This window comes from Vulpes vulpes, unplaced genomic scaffold (genome assembly GCF_048418805.1).
Source record: "Vulpes vulpes isolate BD-2025 unplaced genomic scaffold, VulVul3 u000000678, whole genome shotgun sequence".
Lineage (NCBI taxonomy): Eukaryota > Metazoa > Chordata > Mammalia > Carnivora > Canidae > Vulpes > Vulpes vulpes.
The window spans coordinates 568,956-588,400 of NW_027325803.1; the positions used below are offsets into that span (position 1 = coordinate 568,956).

At 52.2% G+C, this 19,445-nt stretch overlaps 1 protein-coding gene across 1 annotated transcript; it reads left to right on the forward strand.

Annotated features, from left to right (window-relative positions):
• The first annotated feature begins 14,114 nt into the window (after positions 1–14,114).
• Positions 14,115–15,335, forward strand: RPP25 (ribonuclease P/MRP subunit p25). Its single transcript, XM_025985571.2, has one exon. It carries the CDS (start codon positions 14,276–14,278, stop codon positions 14,915–14,917), a length of 642 nt encoding a protein of 213 aa, XP_025841356.1. The 5' UTR covers positions 14,115–14,275; the 3' UTR covers positions 14,918–15,335.
• The last annotated feature ends 4,110 nt before the right edge of the window (positions 15,336–19,445 follow it).

A 19,445-nucleotide genomic window follows, 5' to 3' on the forward strand; every position in this document is an offset into this window, starting at 1 on the left:
TCCACTTACTACCAAGGTGGGGAACCCTCAAACTCAGAAAGTTTACCCTAGGTAGGCCCCCTGGACAGTGCCTCCCCCCTCCACACCTCCTCCCTACCACCCGCTCCCTATGTTTGTCTTCTCTCCCCCACCACACTGGAAACTCCACCAAGGCAACCCACAGGATGGGAGAGAGTGCTGACAAATCACATATCTGATAAAAGATTTGCATGTAGAGTATATGGAGAATTCACAAAACTCAATAAAACAACGAGGGGCACCTGGGTGGCTCAGTAGAATTAAGCATCTGCCTTCAGGTCAGGTCATGATCCCAGGGTCCTGGGATTGAGCCCCGCATCATTCTCAGTGAGGAGCCTACTTCTCCTTCTGCTCCACTCCCCACCCCCCACTCTCTCTCTTTCTCTCATATAAATAAAACCTTTTAAAAAAATACAATGAAAAATAACTGACCTTTAAAATGGGCAAAGGATCTGAATAGAAATTTCTCCAATGAGGAGGCACCTGGTTGGCTCAGTCAGTAAAGCATACAACTCTTGACCTTGGGGTCGTGAGTTAAAGCCCCACATTGGGCATAGTGCTTACTTGAAAAAAGAAAGGAAGGAAGGAAGGAAGGAAGGAAGGAAGGAAGGAAGGAAGGAAGGAAGGGACGCCTGGGTGGCTCAGTGGTTGGGCGCCTGCCTTCAGCCCAGGGCATGATCCTGGGGTCCCAGGATTGAGTCCCACATAGGGCTCTCTGCATGGAGCCTGCTTCTCCCTCTGCCTGTGTCTCTGCCTCTTTCTCTGAGTCTGTGTCTCTCATGAATAAATAAATAAATCTTTTTTTAAAAAAGGAAGGAGGGAAAAATAAATAAATAAAAAAATAAAAAAGGAAGGAGGGGATCCCTGGGTGGCTCAGCGGTTTAGTGCCTGCCTTTGGTCCAGGGCGTGATCCTGGAGTCCCGGGATCAAGTCCCACATCAGGCTTCCTGCATGGAGCCTGCTTCTCCCTCTGCCTGTGTCTCTGCCCCCACCCCTCTCTATGTCTATCATGAATAAATAAATAAAATCTTTAAAAAAATAAAAATAAAAAAAGGAAGGAAGGAAGGAAGGAAGGGAGGGAGGGAGGGAGGGAGGAAGGAAGGAAGGAAGGAAGGAAGGAAGGAAGGAAGGAAGGAAGAAAATTTCACCTAAGAAGATATACAGATGGCTGATAGAAGCACATTAAAACATACTCATTGGGCAGCCTGGGTGGCTCAGTGGTTTAGACCTGCCTTTAGCCCAGGGTGTGATCCTGGAGACCTGGGATCGAGTCCCATGTCGGGCTCCCTGCATGGAGCCTGCTTTCCCTCTGCCTGTGTCTCTGCCTCTCTCTCTCTCTCTCTCTCTCTCTCTCTCTCTCTCTCTCATGAATAAATAAATAAAATCTTAAAAAAAATAAAATACACGCATCATCATTAGTAAATTGAGAAATGCAAATCAAAACTACAATGAAGCACCATTGTGCATCCACTAGAATAGTTATAATCAAAAAGACAGATACTAAGCACTGACAGGGATGTGGAAAAATTGGAACCCTCATACTCTGGATTGTAAAATAGTGTAGCCACTTTAGAAAATAATCTGGCAGTTCTTCAAAAAGTTAAACATAGAGTTACTGTTTGACCTTGCAAGGTATAAACCCAAGAGAAATAAAAACATAACTTCACAAAAGACTTGCAAATTGGTTGCAACTTTATTCATAATAGCTAAAAACTGGAAACAGCCAGCAACAAAAGAATGGATAAACAAATTATTATATATTCATACGATATAATATGACTCAAGGAGAAAAATGAATGAGCAATGGATACATGCAGCAATATGGATGAATCTAAAATACGTTATATTAGGCAAAATAAGCCAGACCAAAACAACCAAAACAAAGCTATACTATATGATTCCACTTACATGAAGTTTAACAACAGGAAAGTTAATGTGATACAAATGAACCTAGGGGCTGCTGATTGTGGGGTAGGTGGGAGGGGCGAGTTGACTGACTAAAAAGAGAACAACTTTTTCTGGGGCGATAGAAATATTCTAGATCTTGTTTTGGGTGGTAGTTACAAGTTATATAAAATTATCAAAACTTATTAAACTGAAAACTGAAGATCTGTGTACTTTATTGTGTGTAGGTTATAACTCAGTTTTGTTAGCTTGAAAATATGGGGATCACTGGAACAGCTTGAGTGTAGGAAACAAGTATAATTCCCAATCCCCAACCTCTTGTGGGTGTCACAGGCCCTAGTCCACGGTGGCTTCTCAGTGCTTCCTTCCTGCTCCCAGCAGTGCCTCCGACGGACCACTTGGGGGCAGCCACGCCCGCAGTGACTAACCCTGGCAAGAGCTGCTTGGCCACCAGCCTGGTGGCTCAGCAGGCAGCAGAGCGGGTGCGGGGAGCCGGATGGCCTGTGCAGCTCATCTTCATCGCCGCCACCTTTTACAGTCTAGCCAGAAGCCCTGAACATGCAACACCTACTGTTTACTTGTCGAATTAGCACAGAATTGCCCATCCAAACCTGACCCCACTAACTGCAGGCATAGCACGCCCGGGGGTCCTCAACTTTCCATCCTCTGTTGCTATTGTTCCTGCCCACAGCTGAGCATTGCTCATGGTGTTCCTTTGGCTAGCTGATTCTTACTCATCCTTTGAGCGCCCATGTGAGTCTCAGATCCTCTGGACACCTCCCTGGACTAGATACCTCAGCACCTTCCTTCCTCATCACCCAGGGCTGTATTATTACCTTCGTATCTGACGCCCCATCAGACAGTTCAGGGCCAGGGGTGAGGGAGCAGGCCGTCATCTGTGTTGCATACCCTCATCCCACTGCTAGTCTCAGGGACAGTGGACCTCAGTTGAGTAGTGTGTTTGGTAAATGTTTAACAATTGGCTCTTCAGGGGAAAAAAGTACCGATATATTTATTATAAGCTTTACTGATATAAAGGACGTGTAACACACAACTTATACATAATAAAATATACAATACAGTTTATTATCAATTCCATATAGCCAATCAATCCTCAAAGAATGCTTTCATTGGTCTTTCCTTTACTCTTGTCTCCATAACCTATAGTTACAATTGATGAATGAATGTGATAATTAACAAATAAATAACAATACGTCAAACTCTGTGTTTGTAGTGTTTGCTAATTTCTGTGCTGTAAGTACATCCCCCATGGCTGATTTCAAGCTACTAACATGATGTTACTAAATGTTGGGTCCGGTAAAGAGGCACCACCACAGCATACTCTTATATAGTGTTACTGCCACACCAATACAAGAAGCATAACTTAATTCAAGAGCATGAGGGCAGCGCAGGTGGCTCAGCGGTTTAACGCCACCTTCAGCCCAGGGCGTGATCCTGGAGTCCTGGAATCGAGTCCCGCGTTGGGCTCCCTGCATGGAGCCTGCTTCTCCCTCTGCCTGTGTCTCTGCCTCTCTCTCTCTCTCTCCGTGTCTCTCATGAATAAATAAATAAAATCTTTTTTAAAAAAGAGCATGAATAGTAAAATGTCATAAAGTTATTAGAAAGCAATGAGTTTTGAATGATGACTTTAATATTTTACTTTTCTTTTACTGCAACAAGCTTAATTGTAAGCTGATATAATTAAATTTTTAATAATGGTTGTAGTTGAACAGCAGATTACAAAATTGAAATTTTAACAATTGGCTCTCATGGGCCAGCATGAGCTGCTTCTAGCACTCATATTAGGCTTTTCACTTTTGATTTCAAGGATCTGTCTGCTTTATTCTTTTGTTTTTATATGCAACTTACTATGAAAATAAAAATATGGTTATGCATATGCCTCCAAAAATCATCTTTTTGGACCAACCAAAATAATAACCAGTTAATATCATACATGACAGTCCCCAGAATATTTTTGGTTATCACCAAACTCAGAGACTGATAGCCCTGGCCTTGTCATCCAAAGGCAGAATGGGCCACTGTGATGCTAGGCTCCCTTACATACTTTGACTCAGGGTTCCCTGGGTTCAGGCCTCTCACCTCTTCCCAACCCTCATTTCTCTCTGGAACTGCTGCTGATCAGCTCCAAAATCCCCAATTCTGTAGCATCCCGTTTAGCCTCTACTTCCTTCTCTCTCAAACATTTTTGTTTGAGAACAATTTTACATTTTTTTAAAGATTTTATTTATTCATGAGAGACACGGAGAGGCAGAGACAAAGGCAGAGGGAGAAGCAGGCTCCCTGTGGGGAGCTCCATGTGGGACTCGATCCCAGGATCCTGGGATCATAACCTGAGCCAAAGGCAGATACTCAACCACTGAGCCACCCAGGTGTCCCCATTTTACATTTTTATAATTATTTATAACACCATAGAACTTTGTAAATTTGAGTTATTTACCAATATTTACTATATTATGAATTAAAACCAGTAATTTAAAACTTTTTTCTCCATAATTTCACTTAAAATAACAATGATAGGGGCACCTGGATGGCTCAGTTGGTTAAGTGACTGACTCTTGATTTTGGCTTAGATCATGATCTCAGGGTCTTAAGATCAAGCCCCATGTCAGGCTCTGTGCTGGGCACAAAGCCTGCTTAAGATGCTTTCTCTCCCTCTGCCCAACCCCACCTCATTCATGTATGCTCTTTCTCTAAATCATCATCATCATCATCATCATCATCATCATCATCATCATCATCATCTCATTACATGGTAACATTAAAAAATTTATATTTTCTAAAACAAACACACATATAAAAGTAGTAAGCAGTGAGAAGTATAGCACTGTTCTATAATTTTGCAGTTCTCTTTAATATCTGGATTCATAGAAGATAACTGAAGTCCCATATCTGCTTCTGCATTTTTGTTTAATTATCATTTTAGTTGGGGGAGGGGACAGAGGCAAAGGGAGAGAGAGAATCTTAAGCAGGCTCTATGCCCAGTGCAGAGCCCAACAGGGGGCTCTATCTCACCACCCTGAGATCATGAGCTGAGCTGAAATCAAAAGTCGACTCTTAACCAGCCGAGCCACCCAATCACCCCTGCCTCTGCATTTAATCTGTTGAAATATCATATCATGCAATCTTTGGAAAATTCCACTGAACCTTTGTGAAATAATAAGAATGAAAAAGGCAAATAATGTCTTAGTTTGTTATAAAAAGTTTTGACCTCTGGGGATCCCTGGGTGGCTCACCGGTTGAGCTCCTGCCTTTGGCCCAGGGCGTGATCCTGGAGACCCGGGATCAAGTCCCAAGTTGGGCTCCCTGCATGGAGCCTGCTTCTCCCTCTGCCTGTGTCTCTGCCTCTCTCTCTCTCTCTCTCTCTGTCTGTCTCTCATGAATAAATAAATAAAATATTTTTAAAAACAAAAGTTTTATTTATTTTTTTTAAGATTTTATTTATTTATTTATGAGAGACACAGAGAGAGAGAGGCAGAGACACAGGCAGAGGGGGAAGCAGGCTCCATGCAGGGAGCCCGATGTGGGACTCGATCCCGGGACTCCAGGATCACACCCTGGGCCAAAGGCAGGCTCCAAACCTCTGAGCCACCCGGGAATCCCCTAAAAAAACAAAAGTTTTAATCTCCCCCTCCCCTCTCTCCGGCCAAAGAAAAGGTCTTAAGGACCTCCAAAGATCCCTGAATCACACTTTTAGAACCACTCGCTGCTCCAGACCATGTCTTAGAGTGGGATGCTGACTTTTCACACTCAAAGAAGCCAATCACTCGTTCATTCAACAAATACTGTGCACTGAGTATCAGACACTGTTCTTGGGTGCTAGAGATGCAGCTGGGAACAGAACAAAGTTCCTGCCCTCACAGAACCTACATTCTAATGGGAGAGATTGAAGGAGGAGGATTGTTATTTTAGGGTGGTCAGGGAGGCCTCTTGAAAAAGGTGACATCTGAGCAGAGCCTGCCACTCTGAGGGAGCTGGTGGGATGCACCCTCCAGGCAGAAGGAGCAACAAGTACAACAACCCTGATGCACAAGTATGTTCGTAGTGTTGGAGGAAAAATGAGGAAGCTGGTAGGACTTAAATGGGATGAGTGAGGAGAGCGGAAGATGAGGTTAGAGGAGGGAGGAGTGCTCAGACTCTGGGCATACTTTAAAGGGATAATGACATGCATGAATCCATGCCCTTCTTTGAGGCGGCAGCAGGTTATATTCTCCAAAAATGGCCACAGCAATATTTCTAGCCCCACATGCTCTTCCAGAACATTGCCATGTCCTATCAAGAAGTAAAGCGTACTTCCTTTCTCCTTGAACTTGGGCAGGGCTCAGTGACTTCCTTGATAACCAGAATGTGGCAGAAATGACACTGTGTGACACCCAAGGCTAGGTCATAAAGCACAACATGGTTTATGTCTGCTTCTCTCTCTGTTACTAGATGCTCACCCTGGAATCCAGTCACCATGCTGTGAGGAAGCCCAAACTAATCCAAGCAGACAAGACCACATGGAAAGGCCCACACGGGGATCTGAGGCTTTCAGGTGACAGCTAGCAGAACCAACAGACAAGCAGGTGAACAAAATTTCAGATCATTTCAGTCCCCAACCTTCAAGTCCTCCAGCTGAAGCCACAGGTATCATGGAAAAAGAGACAAGCCATTCATTGCTAAGCCCTGCTTAAATTCCTAACTCACAGGGATGCCTGGGTGGTTCAGTGGTTGAGTGTCTCCCTCTGCCTATGTCTCTGCCTCTTTCTCGGTCTCTCATGAATAAATAAATACAATCTTAAAAAAAGATTTCCTAACTCACAGAATCTGGAAGCATAACAAACTATTGCTTTACATAAAGACGTTTTGGATAATTTGTTATGCAGCAATTGGTAACTAGAACAGAGGCCTCTTGCCATTCTATGTGACCTTTCCAAAGTACTAATCTAATAATATAGGCCTGATTAAAATCCTGCAATGACAGGGCCTGATCATGGAGACGCGGGATCGAGTCCCGTATCAGGCTCCCTGCATGAAGCCTGCTTCTCCCCACCCCCCCCTGTGTCTTTTGTGAATAAATATATAAAAATCCTTTTTAAAAAATCCTGCAATGATTTCGTAGGCTAAAGTCAAAGGTGGTGATCCCACCAAGGCATTAAAAAAATCTCAGCAATCACTCGGCCTTCTTCCCTCCAGGTTATAACTGTGCAGCTTTGAGATTCAGGCTGATGGATGGTAGTCCCAAAAGCAGATTAATAAGAAGGAAGTAATAATAGTCTGGCATGGGCAGTGCCTAGTTCCACGAGAAAACCCAGGGTCTCCTTTCCTGGCTATTCCCCACCTCTTCCTCCCACCATAAAAAAAATACAACTCCTGGTTCATGAGGGATTTCCAGGTGAATTTGTTAAAAGTTTAAGTAGAAACCGCCACTGTGAGCCACACAGACCTGTAAAACACACTGTAAAGTGTGTTTTAAAGCCTAAGTTGGGATCCCTGGGTGGCGCAGCGGTTTAGTGCCTGCCTTTGGCCCAGGGCGCGATCCTGGAGACCCGGGATCGAATCCCACGTCGGGCTCCCGGTGCATGGAGCCTGCTTCTCCCTCTGCCTGTGTCTCTGCCTCTCTCTCTCTCTGTGACTATCATAAATAAATAAAAATTAAAAAAAAAAAAAGCCTAAGTTACTTGATGTGTTAGACTGTCCACAGAATGGCCACCATTTCTACAAAGGCTCCCATGGCTGTATATGAAGGTCAGGCCTTCCACTAAGAAGTACAATTTCCCTACAACTAGAATCTGGGCTGGATATTTATCTTGGTTTGACCAACAGACTGCAAGAGAAGTAATAATGTGTGGCATTAAGGCTTGGGCCTTGCAGGGCATCACGGCCCCCACTGTCATCTTTTGGGGATCATGCCGCTCAAGAAATAAGCTTGAGACCATGTGGAGAAAAGCACAGCCAGCAGCCCTAGCCATTCCAACCAGCCCAGCTCAGTCACCAGACATGTGAGTGAAGCCACCTGTGGTGTTCCAGCCCCAGTCGAGCTCCCAGCTGAATGCAAAGGAGTGACCCCAGCCAACACTGTGGTACAGAAGAACTTCCCAGCAGAGTCTAGTGAACTACAGAGGCATTAGAAATAATAAATTATTATTTTTAGCAATGATGTTGTAAAGTGATTTGTTACCCAGCAATAGGGGGCTGAAACAGGTTGATAACATTTTTAAAACATAAAGCTGTCACATAAAACCATGACATTTCTTGGCTTGTTTTCTTGAAAACACTTGGACTTCAGGGCAGAATCTGAAGGGTGTGCACCCCCAACCCACAGTGAAAATATGTGGGCAGAAAAGACAACTACTTCAGAGATCTGCCTGTACCCATGACCTCTCCTGGAGGAGGCGGGAATGATGGGGGCTAGTGACACCCACTCACAACTCTATTACTTTTTCGGAGGCAGGTTCACCAGGAAGGCCATTAATCAGCAAATATACATAATTTCTAGGCAGAGGGAATTTTCCCAGAAACTCTGCAAACAAAATGATGTTCTTTCCCCTGATGAACTACATACAATTTATCGTCCCGGACAGTATGTACAGGGCACCTTGTGACTTACTTCGAACAATAGATGGCAGGCACACTTGGTTAACTTCATCTTTTGCTCAAAGGAAGGAAAGACATAATTAATTACTTGGTGGTAACAGGGAACCCTCATGGCCATAAAGGGGATTTGACCAAGCAGCTCCCTGAACTGGAAGGAGCTCCAATTCACCACCTTGATTTGGGGGCTCTGTTCTGGGCTGGTAGGTAGGACGGGGGATGAGGTGACAGGGGTCTTAGATAAAAAGACCCGTTTCTATTCTCACCACCACAGAGGGGTAGGGAAGGGACAATTGTTTGGAAGAGAGGTGATCCAGGGAAGAGAAGACTGTTTCCTGGCATCTTCCCAGGGCTCCAGACACTGCCTGCCTCTACAGCAACAAAATGATACAGTTTTTCATAAGCCTGACTCTAACAGGACGTGATGGGAGAAGGTTCTGTATATGTGATATTGAGAAAAGCTGAGACAGCCACTCCCCATTGAAATGAAGCCAAAAGTGTTAAATCACACACAAGCAAATTAAAGCCACTGGGCCCGCATTCCTGCCTAACAGCTGGGGCCCGACAGTTCTGGCTGCCTCATGGAGGTGAACATTCTGTTCTGCCTATGTTGTTTGCTTTTTTGTTTTTACCCCACCTTCCATCTGCCCCCAGCTTTACTGCTCAGTAGCTGAGTGTGCAAAGGGTTTGTCCTGTCTCTGAAAAGTAAGAGTAATGATCCCATAGCAGTACTGGGGGGATAACCCGAGACAATTCCAAGAGGTAAGTACTATTACCCCTTACATCCCCATTTCCATTTAACAGGAGATGAAAGTAAGGCACAGAGAAGTTCCAAAGCTTGACCAAGGGCACAGCTAGGATTCAAACTCAGGCAATGGGCTCCAGAGTCCACACTCTTAACCACCCCACTAGCTGCTTCTGGGTGTTGGATGGGCAAGCATTTTATAACTTGTGGGAAAACTCAGTGCACCCCTGATGGATAGTTTTAATTCTAGGAAGGGATAAACTAAGCACCCTCGCTCTATCCCAGGTCAGAGCTGGAAAAGGAAGAGCAGCCCTGGTGCCCTCCATCCCAGGTGGAGGAGAACTCTACCCTGGAGTTCCAGGACCTCCGTTATGGATAACTAGGGAGGCTGATAGTTGATGGCTTTCAGCCCTGCTGCCCCTTCCTCCTCCAGGAGGGGTGTAGTGCCAGGATTAAGAGCAGATTCTGGGGATACCTGGGTGGCTCAGTCAGTTGAGCTTCAGACTCTTTATTTCAGCTCAGATCATCTCAGGGTTGTGATATCGAGCCCCACATCAGACATGTGCTGAATGTGGAGCACGCTTAAGATTCTCTCTCTTCCTGGATGCCTGGGGGGCTCAGTGGTTGAGCCTCTGCCTTCAGCTCAGGGGGTGATCCTGGAGACCCGGGATCGAGTCTCACATCGGGCTCCCTGCATGGAGCCTGCTTCTCCCTCTGCCTCTCTCTCTCTCTCATGAATAAATATAATCTTAAAAAAAAAAAAAAGATTCTCCCTCTCTTCTCTTCTGCCCCTCCCCACACTTGTGTGCAGTCTCCCTCTCTCTTTAAAAAGATTTTATTTATTTATTCATGAGACACACAGAGAGAGAGGCAGAGACACAGGCAGAGGGAGAAGCAGGCTCCACCCAGAGAGCCTGACGTGGGGACTCGATCCTGGGACTCCGGGATGGCACCCTGAGCCACCCAGGCATCACCACCCCCCTCAAAGAAATAATCTTTAAAAACAAACAAGCAAACATTTATTAAGTGCTTTCTGTATGCCAGGATATACATTCAGCTTTCCTGATTCTTTCCACATATTTACTTCAATATGTTGATTCCTGATTGCCTCTCCTCCTAAATCTGCCTCCCAAATACTCCCCTTCTGCTGTGGTTTTAAAATCTCTGCACATTTTTGACCCTGTTTCCTCAGGAAATAGAACCTAATTCCTCTTCAGAGGAAGCTGGGTTACAAAGTGCACTGTGGCTTCCTTCTCATCCTGTCTCTCTCTATTTTCTCTGTCTCTCATCACTTGCTCTGCAGAAACCCACTGTTATGTCATGAGCACATCTATGGAAACATCCAACGTGATAAGGAACTGAGGCCTCTAACTAACATGTGAGTGAGCAGGGGAGCAGTTCCCCCAGGCTCAGTTGCCATCTTGGCGGTGACCTCAGGAAAGGCCCTGAGCTAGAACCACCTTACAAGCTGTTCTTGGGTCTGTAGCCCTCAGAAACTGTGTAAGATGTGAATTTGTTTCAACCTGCTGAGTTTGGGGGATAACTTTTTATGCAGCAATAGATAATCACTGTACCTTCCCCACTGTAGAAACCCCCACTCTCCCCAAAATCAACTCAAACCTTTACTGGGCAGCTTAATCATTAGAGTTTCCTTCTTTCTTATACTCAGGTGAGGTAGTAAACTGAGTCAGAGCACCGGTATTCAAACACCTGTGGTTGCTGCTTTTTAGCTGTGATGATTGGGCAAGTTACTTAACCTCTCTGTGCCTGTTTCCGTATGATGAGAAGGGAGATTATGAAAACTGAATCAGGGAATAGATCTTTGAGAGCATCTGGCCCAATGCTGGGCACTTGGTAGGTGCCCGGTAAGTCTGAGCTCCCTCTGGCCCCCTTCAAAAGTTTAGTTTAGGAGTTCCCCATGCTCATTCTTCCTACTACTGGAGACAGAGGAGGAGACCTGTCCTGAGGGACAGGGTTCTCCCAATCTTGGGGTGAGAAGAGACTTGTCCACTGAGGCAGGGTGCACTGCTGGAAAGGTCCTTTTGCAAGGCAGGGACTGGTGCTGCATTGGCTGGGCTTGGGCTCCAGCCTAGCCACCCCTCCACCTTCTCTGAGAGTGCAAGGACTATAAGCTGCCACTAACAGTGGCGTATAGGAAAACTGCTCTTGCCAAGGTTTTGCCCATTTTCCGTTCTCCCTCATCTCCCTTTAAAATTTTTGTAAAATTTTTGTAAAATGTATTCTAATCTCAGATAATACATGAAAAATATTAGCTGACATTCCTGAGAATTTACCAGCCAAGTTCCTAAGACTGCTATGTGTCTCACAGCCAGTTTAAGAGACAGGTGCCTACGTTAGCCCCATTTCATAGCTCAGAAAATCAAGGCACAGGAGTTAAGCAAATTGCCCAAGGTCACAGAGAGGCAAAGAAGCTCATTCTGCACGGTCAGTGCCTCCTTTACACAGGCTGTTCCAAGTCTCCGCGCTAAATTCTGTATTCAGTAGTTCTTGAAGAGGCTCAAAAAACTGGATGCTGCCTCAGAGGTAACAGATGCAGTATGCTCTTTTCTTAAAGATATTTTAAAATACATTTACATCTACAAACACGCACATATGGAAATAGATTTCTCCCCACCCGTCTGCCTTAAAAAAAAAAAGAAAAATACTTGTGGCCCCACCCAGCTCTTTTATTTTTTTTTTTATTTTAATTTTTTCCACCCAGCTCTTTTAACAGAAAGCCTCGACCGTCTTTCCACGTTTCTCACCGTCGCGGGGTCGCGGCGCAGTGCTCTGCCCACCTGCCCGGGGCTGAGCCCTCTGCTCCGCTCGCATCTGCGCTCCGCGGGGCGCATCCTCCCTCCGCGCGGCTCCCGGGCCGCTTCCGCTCTCCTGCACCGCCCTCCCCGCCTCCCCCCTCCCCGCCCCCGCGCGAACCTTCTCGCCTCTCCCTGCCCCGCCCCCCGCACCCCCGCGGCCCAGCGGGAGCGCACAGCCGGCGGGCTAGCACGCGCGTTGACAGGGTAATGAATGGCTTCGGCGGTAATTAGCGACCCTGCGGCTAATCACGATGTACATTTACATTTTAAGTGCTGCAGAGGGAGCGGGGAAGAGGGCGGGGGGACGCGGGCCCTTCCCGCGCTCTCCCTCCCCTGGGTAGCGGAGTGAATCCAGCGCCCCACAGCTGGCGGGGGGGGGGGGGGGGGGGCGCGCCTTGGAGGGCCCACCCGCCCAGCCGCAGCCCTGGCCTAGGCCCTCCTAGTGAAGGGCCGGCGTAGGCTTGCATGCCCCTGCGGATGGCGAGCTCGCTCCTCCCCGACTCCCCCCGTTCCAGGGCTGGCTCTCAGGCCTAGCCGAAACAGCTGCCCTCTAAGTGCCACAACTACCCCGCGCTAACGGAATGTGAGGTTCTCCGCTCCCCGCCACGCGCTGCAGGCCGTCTGCGTGTTGTCTCGAGGCTGGGGTGCCTCGGCCTTCGTGGCTGCCCCTCGCGGGGCCCGCGGGAGCTGGTGCACAGCCCCAGTCGCGACTCCAAGCGGAGCACGACCCCGAGGGCCCCGAGCCCAGCGCGCCGAGTCTACCCTGCAGCCGTTCCCCGAGGGCGGTAGCGGGGTCAGCCCGGGGTCTGAACAGCAGGGGCCGGGACCCAGGACAAACCCGATGCCGAGGAGGCGACAGGAGCGGTGGGAATGGAGAGGGGCACCCCGGCAGGCAGCCCCGGGCTCAGGGCCGGGCCCCGCCACCCCCAGGCCCTGCCAGGCCGCTCGCACTTTCAGGCTTCCCGGCCGCGCCTCCGGGGCTCGCCGCGCGCTGGTCGCCCCCACCCGGGCCGGGGCCGCCCCACTCCCCCCGCCCGACCGCGCGGGCCAGGGCAGTGCTGCGGGGGGCCCAGTGCCTGCGAACTTCGTGCCCATCCTGTCCTCCCACCCCAGCCCCGCTCTGTCCCGCCTCTCCCGGCCGGCGGGGTTCCCGGAGAGGGGCACGCGGTGGCTCCACACCGCCTCCGCGGCCTCCACTTCCCACCTGTCACCCTTCTCCCTCTCAAAACCTGCCTTCCTCGGTCCTCCTTGTTGGAAATGGACCCCACTGGGTGTCAGGGGGCCGCGGCTGGCCGTCAACGAGTTCCTCCTGGGAAGAAGGGGGGTCCACGTCACCAGGGAGCAGCGCCTGGCTTACCCTAACAGTGGACGCTCCACGCGCGGAGGCGGCCCGGCGCCCTTGGGAGGGGCTCTCCCCGGCTCGTGCCACGCGCCGCAGGGGCAGCCTGGCCCACAGCCTCACCCCCGGCCCGGGGCCGGCCGGGGTCCGCGAGCTCCAGCTCCAGCTCCACCCGTCCCCGGCCGCCGCGACGTGGCGCTCCGAGGGCAGCGCGGGGCGCAGCTGCAGCCGGGCCCCCGCACTCTGCGGCTCGCGCCCCCGCCGTCCTTGAGGCGGGAGGAGCGGCTCGGGCGCGGGGGCGGGGACGGGGGGCAAAACCTCCTTGCGAGGGCACCGGGGGCGCAAGGGCTGGGGCGCCCGGCTCGAGGCGGCTCTGGCGTCGCACACACAGTTTTCATGCAGGTCGCCGGTTGACGAGGGCTGGCTCAGGGAGGGCAGATGGCGACTCCGGGGGAACTGCGCCCGGCAGCTCCGCCCCGGCGCCGCCGCCGCACCTCCCCGCGCACCGCTCCGGTGGCGGGACTCGGGACTGGATTCCGGAGGCGGCCCGGGCTCGGGCGGGGGCGGGGCCTGGCGGGGGCGGGGCCTGGCGGGGGCGGGGCCTGGCGGGGGCGGGGCCTGGCGGGGGCGGGGCCTGGCGGGGGCGGGGCTCCGGGCTCCCGGGCGGGGCGGCCGCTGAAGGCGCGGAGCCCTGGGCGCGGAGAGCGCGGCGGAGAGCGGCGCCCGCTGGAGACGGTGGGGGGCGAGGATCGCGCCGTCCCAGCCTGCCCGCCGGCGTCCGCGGTGCTCCCGCACCCCGAGCCCTGCGGGCCCTGGCCAGGGGCGGCGGCGGCCATGCAGCCCCAGGGCTGAGGCGGCCCCATGGCCAAGTCCGCGCCCCCGCGGTCCGGGCAACGACGGCGCATGGAGAACTTCCGTAAGGTGCGCTCGGAGGAGGCGCCGGGGGGCGAGGGGGCCGAGGGGGGCGGCCCGGGCTCCGGGCCCTTCGCCGACCTGGCGCCGGGCGCTGTGCACATGCGGGTCAAGGAGGGCAGCAAGATCCGGAACCTGCTGGCTTTCGCCACGGCCAGCATGGCGCAGCCCGCCACGCGCGCCATCGTCTTCAGCGGCTGCGGTCGAGCCTCCACCAAGACCGTCACGTGCGCGGAGATCCTCAAGCGCCGCCTGGCGGGCCTGCACCAGGTCACGCGGCTGCGCTACCGGAGCGTGCGCGAGGTGTGGCAAAGCCTCCCGCCGGGGCCCGCGCCGGGGCACAGGCCTGGCGAGCCGGCCGCCAGCCTCAGTGTCCTCAAGAACGTGCCCGGCCTCGCCATCCTGCTCTGCAAGGACGCCCTGGATCCGCGCCAGCCCGGCTACCAGCCCCCGGACGCCCACCCGGGACCCTCGTCGCAGCCCGCCGGGCCGACGTCCAAGCGGAGCCCGGGGGGAGCCGCGGCTGCCGAAGGCTCCGCCAAGCGCCTGCGACCTGAGCCTGGGGCAGCGGAGGAGCGTCCGACGGCCTGAGAGCTCGCGGGGCCGCCCCCTACCACCCCCCCAGGGAGCCCGACCTTGAGCCGCATCTCCAGCCTTTCATGCCCCGGTGCTCGGTGCCGGGGAGGTGCTCGGGACGGACGTAGCTCCTCGCACCGTCAGCACGGGGCCCGGGCCACGGGGCGGGGACCCCAGGGAAGCGTCGTGGGCGCTTGGCTGCTCCGCCACTTGGGCTGCCTGGAGACGCAGAAGTCCACCGAGCCATGCTGGGACCTTCTTCGGGGAGGGGACGGTGGGCAGGGGGACTCTTGAGCCTTGCCCAGGACCCCCGAGGATTGGAGGCATCCAGTGCTCCCGAGGACAGTGTGTGGCCCCAGGAGAGCTCTTGGCACCCTCTCCACCGTTGGCGGCTGAGGCAAGGGGCGAGGAAGGACAGCAGACGGCTGGAAGGCAGGACAGTGGGGGGGGGGGGTCTATGTCACCCGGGAAGACCTCTTCCTTTCTAGTTTCCTTACCCTGCTGCTGTTAAGGAGCATCCTGCTATCTTGGTGCAGAGGCGCCCCCATGGGCTCTAGCTCTCTTAACAGTCCCCCTTCCCCTGCTGGCCCAGAAGGACAGACCCCAGACAGAACTCTCTGCCTTCCCCCCTGAGCTGGAGTCCTGCTTCCAATAAAACAAACACAAAAATGGCTCTGGCCCCAGGTTTCTTTCCTAGCGCTTAACCTATGTGGAAACTGCTTTGGCCTGCGGCCTTGGGTCCCCGTCCCCTCCAGCCTGGAGTCTTGTTCCAAGATGGAACAAGGGGCACGTTGCCCAGTCCCTGGCCTCTTCTCCCTCTCCCAGCTTTCTGTCTGGCTCTAGGCTCAGGGGCTGGTGGCCGGAAGGGGGCCTTTGTCGTCGTCCCCCCCCCCCCCCCCGTGCACCACCACTGAGGGAAAGAGAGGAGCTCATTGCTTTCCTGGGAAGGCAGGCAGGCCGGCAGGCCCCAGTGAACTCTCCTGGGGGTCACTGCCAAGGGAGGCACACCCCACGGGGCTCCCTAAACCTGCCGCCTCCTGCCAATTGACAGCCATATCCAGAAAGCTGGCACCAAACCCCTCCTCGCCATCCGTAGGATCTCCCCTTCACTGCTCTCTCAGAAAGGACAGCACACCCTTGGGAGAGGGGGAGGAGACAGACTGAGCACAAATCCACTGCTGGAAATTACTATTCAGCAGAGAAGCTGGAACTTGGGCTGTGAATCACTGCAGGCTCCCTGATAAGCTGCTGCCTCCAGCCCTGCACAGCTGTCTGTTGAGAGATAACAGCCTCGTAAGCCTCTGGGTCCAGCTCAAGTCAGCTGGGGCTAGGGGTGGGGGGAGGAGTGCTGTGTGCCGGAAGGACTCTGGCCAATGAAGGCGGAGGGGGTGCTGGGGGGGCACGTAGCCCCAGGATCTCAAGCAGACCCTACCACTTGCAACTCAACAGCAAGTCTGGAAAGAAGATGGGGAGGAATGTTGCTGGCAAGACCCTGAAATCAATCACTCCAGTGACAAGAGGTGAGTCTCCACAGCTGACAGGAGGGGCTCTTTAGGGAGTTCCTCCCCCACCCCTACCTCCCCTTGAGCTTTGGATCAGTGAGCCCCGTCCCCCAGACTCGGGCACTGTCTGCCCTCCCCGATTTCTTGATGAGTCCCTGCAAAAGGCCAAGGGGTTTATGTGTGCTTGTCTGACCCTCATGGGTGGGTGGTCCGAGAAGGTTGGAAAAAATCCACTAGCCTGACAGCTAAGCTGCGCTGGGCTGGTCCTGGGCTTGTGCATTGAAAGTAAATGATGAAACTTGGAAGAGGTCCTGCATGGTAGAACTCTTAAAGAAGACTGGTCTTGGTTCTGGAAAAGGGCCAGCTTTCCAAAACCAAGATCTGAAGTCCTGATTGCCAGGTCAGCAGGACCGCGCAAGCAGAGGCTTTCTTTTCTTGTGGTAGGGAGCAGATTAAGTCCCTTTCCTGCCTAGAGATTGTTTCCTCACCTTCAGAGCATTAACCTGCCCTGATGGTTGACTGAGTCTCTGCCACCCATACCAGAAAGCAGGTTATGAAACCCTTTTCAGCACCCCTACTCCACCCCCGCACGTTCAGTTCCCAGGCTTTTGATTGGTACTCACAAGGACCGTAGAATCCAGCACACCTGAGCATCCTACTCCTGCCTTACCCATCCTCTGGCCCTGCCGACCCAGGAGCAGGCTCCGAAGGAAGGGGACTGATACCCCTTTGCTCCCCCACCCCCAAGACCGAGGGGGGAACCTGAGAAGTCCTGGGATAAGGGGGGTGGCTACAGGAGCACCTCAGGGATAGCTCACTGACTACTGGCAGAAGTGGAGGGAACGGAAGCAGCTCTGTGAGACCCCATCTTTCCACTAGTGACCTCTGTCTGGGAGCTCTCTGGGCCGGGTCTCGGGGCACTTGCAGACTAGGGGTGGCAGTGAAGGCTCACATCCACAAAACTGTCAGGTCACAGTCAAAGTCTATTTGGGAACATAAATCTATCAGCCAAGGCCAGAGCTTGTGGTCAGGTGGGCAGTGGAGCCCTAGCTGGGCATTAAGGGATGTCGTGTTGTGGTGCCGGCTCCTAGGCACACAGTGTGGCTGGGGGTAGGGCAGGGAGACGTGTAGGGGGAAGATCACAGTATAATCCGACATTGTTCCCGCCTCAAGGATGTCCCAGTTAGGGGCACCTGGGTAGCTCAGGCCCAAAGTGTCTGCCTTTGGCTCAAGTCATGATCCCAGGGTCCTGGAATCGAGCTCCCGCATCAGGCTCTGTGCTCAGCGGGGAGTCTGCTTCTCTCCCTCTGTGCTTGCCACCCACCTCAAGTAAATAAATAAATCTTTAAAAAAAAAAAAGGGGGGGACACCTGGATGGCTCAATGGTTGGAGGCTGCCTTCGGTTCAGGTCGTGATCCCAGGATCCAGGATTGGGTCCCACATCAGGCTCCCATGAGGAGCCTGCTTCTCCCTCTGCCTGTGTCTCTGCCTTTCTCTCTGGGTCTCTCATGAATAAATAAATAATTCTTAAAAAAAAAAAAAAAAGGAAAAAGGATGTCTCAGTGGAAAGAAAGTTGCAACACAATGTGATAGTGGGAGAAGGTGAGAGCTCTGAAAAGGGGCACTTAAGCTGATGGAAGTGGTTGTCCAAGGATCAGGAGGAGTTAGCCACCAGAACGGGACCGGACAGGCAATTCCAGGCAGAGTACAGAGAAGTGATGCTGTGTCTGGTGTAGAGGCAGCCACAAGTAGCTGAAGGGTACCTGGGAAGAGGCAAGTGGGGCTGGAGTACCAGATGGGAGCCAGGTCACTGAGAGCCACCCTGAAGGAAATGGGAGGCCAGTGGGAGCCAGGGAGTGCCCAGTCTGATTGGCATTTGAGAAGGATCCCTCTGACACCTGTGTAGGTGGGAGGTAGATTGGAAGGAGCCTGACCGTCCTGGTCACAGGGAGGTAAGAGATGGTGCTACAGGATTCGTTTTTACTTTGGTGCCTTTGCTTCTTGGTCACACCACTTCAAAGAATGAAGAGGTGGCCAGGCAGAGTGGTGGGCAGTCAAGCAGGGTTTATTGAGTGGTAGTACAAAGCTCCCCAAGAGGGAGGGGACCGGAGAGGGTTGCCACAGGAGTTCCTAAGTCTAGGGCTTGTTGGCGGGCTGTTTTCACCTGATGAACCCTCCTTGAGCCTATCATCCAATCAGGTTTTTGTCACCTAGCTATCTCTTGGGAAAGGGTGGAGGACGCCTTCCAGAGTAGTGTCAGATCCTTTTAAGAGTGTCCCCACTTGCCTGCCTTCCAAGTATCCTTCATCAGTGAGACCTTGGGACCATGGTAGTAGGGAGGGAGACGGAGCCAGATTTGAGAGCTTCCCCAGGCTAGGCAGGATTTCACAGCCATTACAGCCAGGTTAGAGTGGGGCTTCTCTAGGCATTGACCCTACCCTGGCCAGGGCTTGGCCTGCTATCTTGGCATCCTAGGGAACATGCTATATAAGGGCCAAACAATAAAGGGATTTTTGGAGGGGAGGAGGTCCACAGCTTCAAATTGGTAAAAGCTTTAAGAGCTGTTACCCACTGGCCATGAATCTCCCAGGGCGTGTTCACTGCACAGTAGGGGGAAAACCCGGGTGGGACACTCTCCCACCCTTACCCTTTAACACGAAGCCTCCCACCCCTCCGTCTCCCAGCCTCTACCCCATCAATCCTGCAGTGTGGGTTGTTACTACGCCCACACTACTAGGAATGCTCTAATTCCCTCTATTTCACTGAGATTTTGCAATACCTTCAGGTGTCCCAAGAGAAGGTTAATTGATAAAAGGGAGGGAAGGAGGAAGAATGGGAGGGAAAGGAAGGAAGGGGGGGAGGGAGTAAATACAGCAACAGGAAGGTCTCCTTGGTGACACCAGGTTTCTTCTTAGAGCACAGATCTTAGTTTGTAATTGTGCCCTCATTAGTGTGATCCTCTGGTGGTCAGTCACCCCAATAAACCAGAAGCCATGATTGAATGGTTCCCACCTGCCTTGCTCCCTACCCAATCTTGGCAC

Bases quoted from the DNA above. Each gene is read 5' to 3' on its own strand.
- RPP25 (XM_025985571.2), top strand. From the start codon at position 14,276: ATGGCCAAGTCCGCGCCCCCGCGGTCCGGGCAACGACGGCGCATGGAG.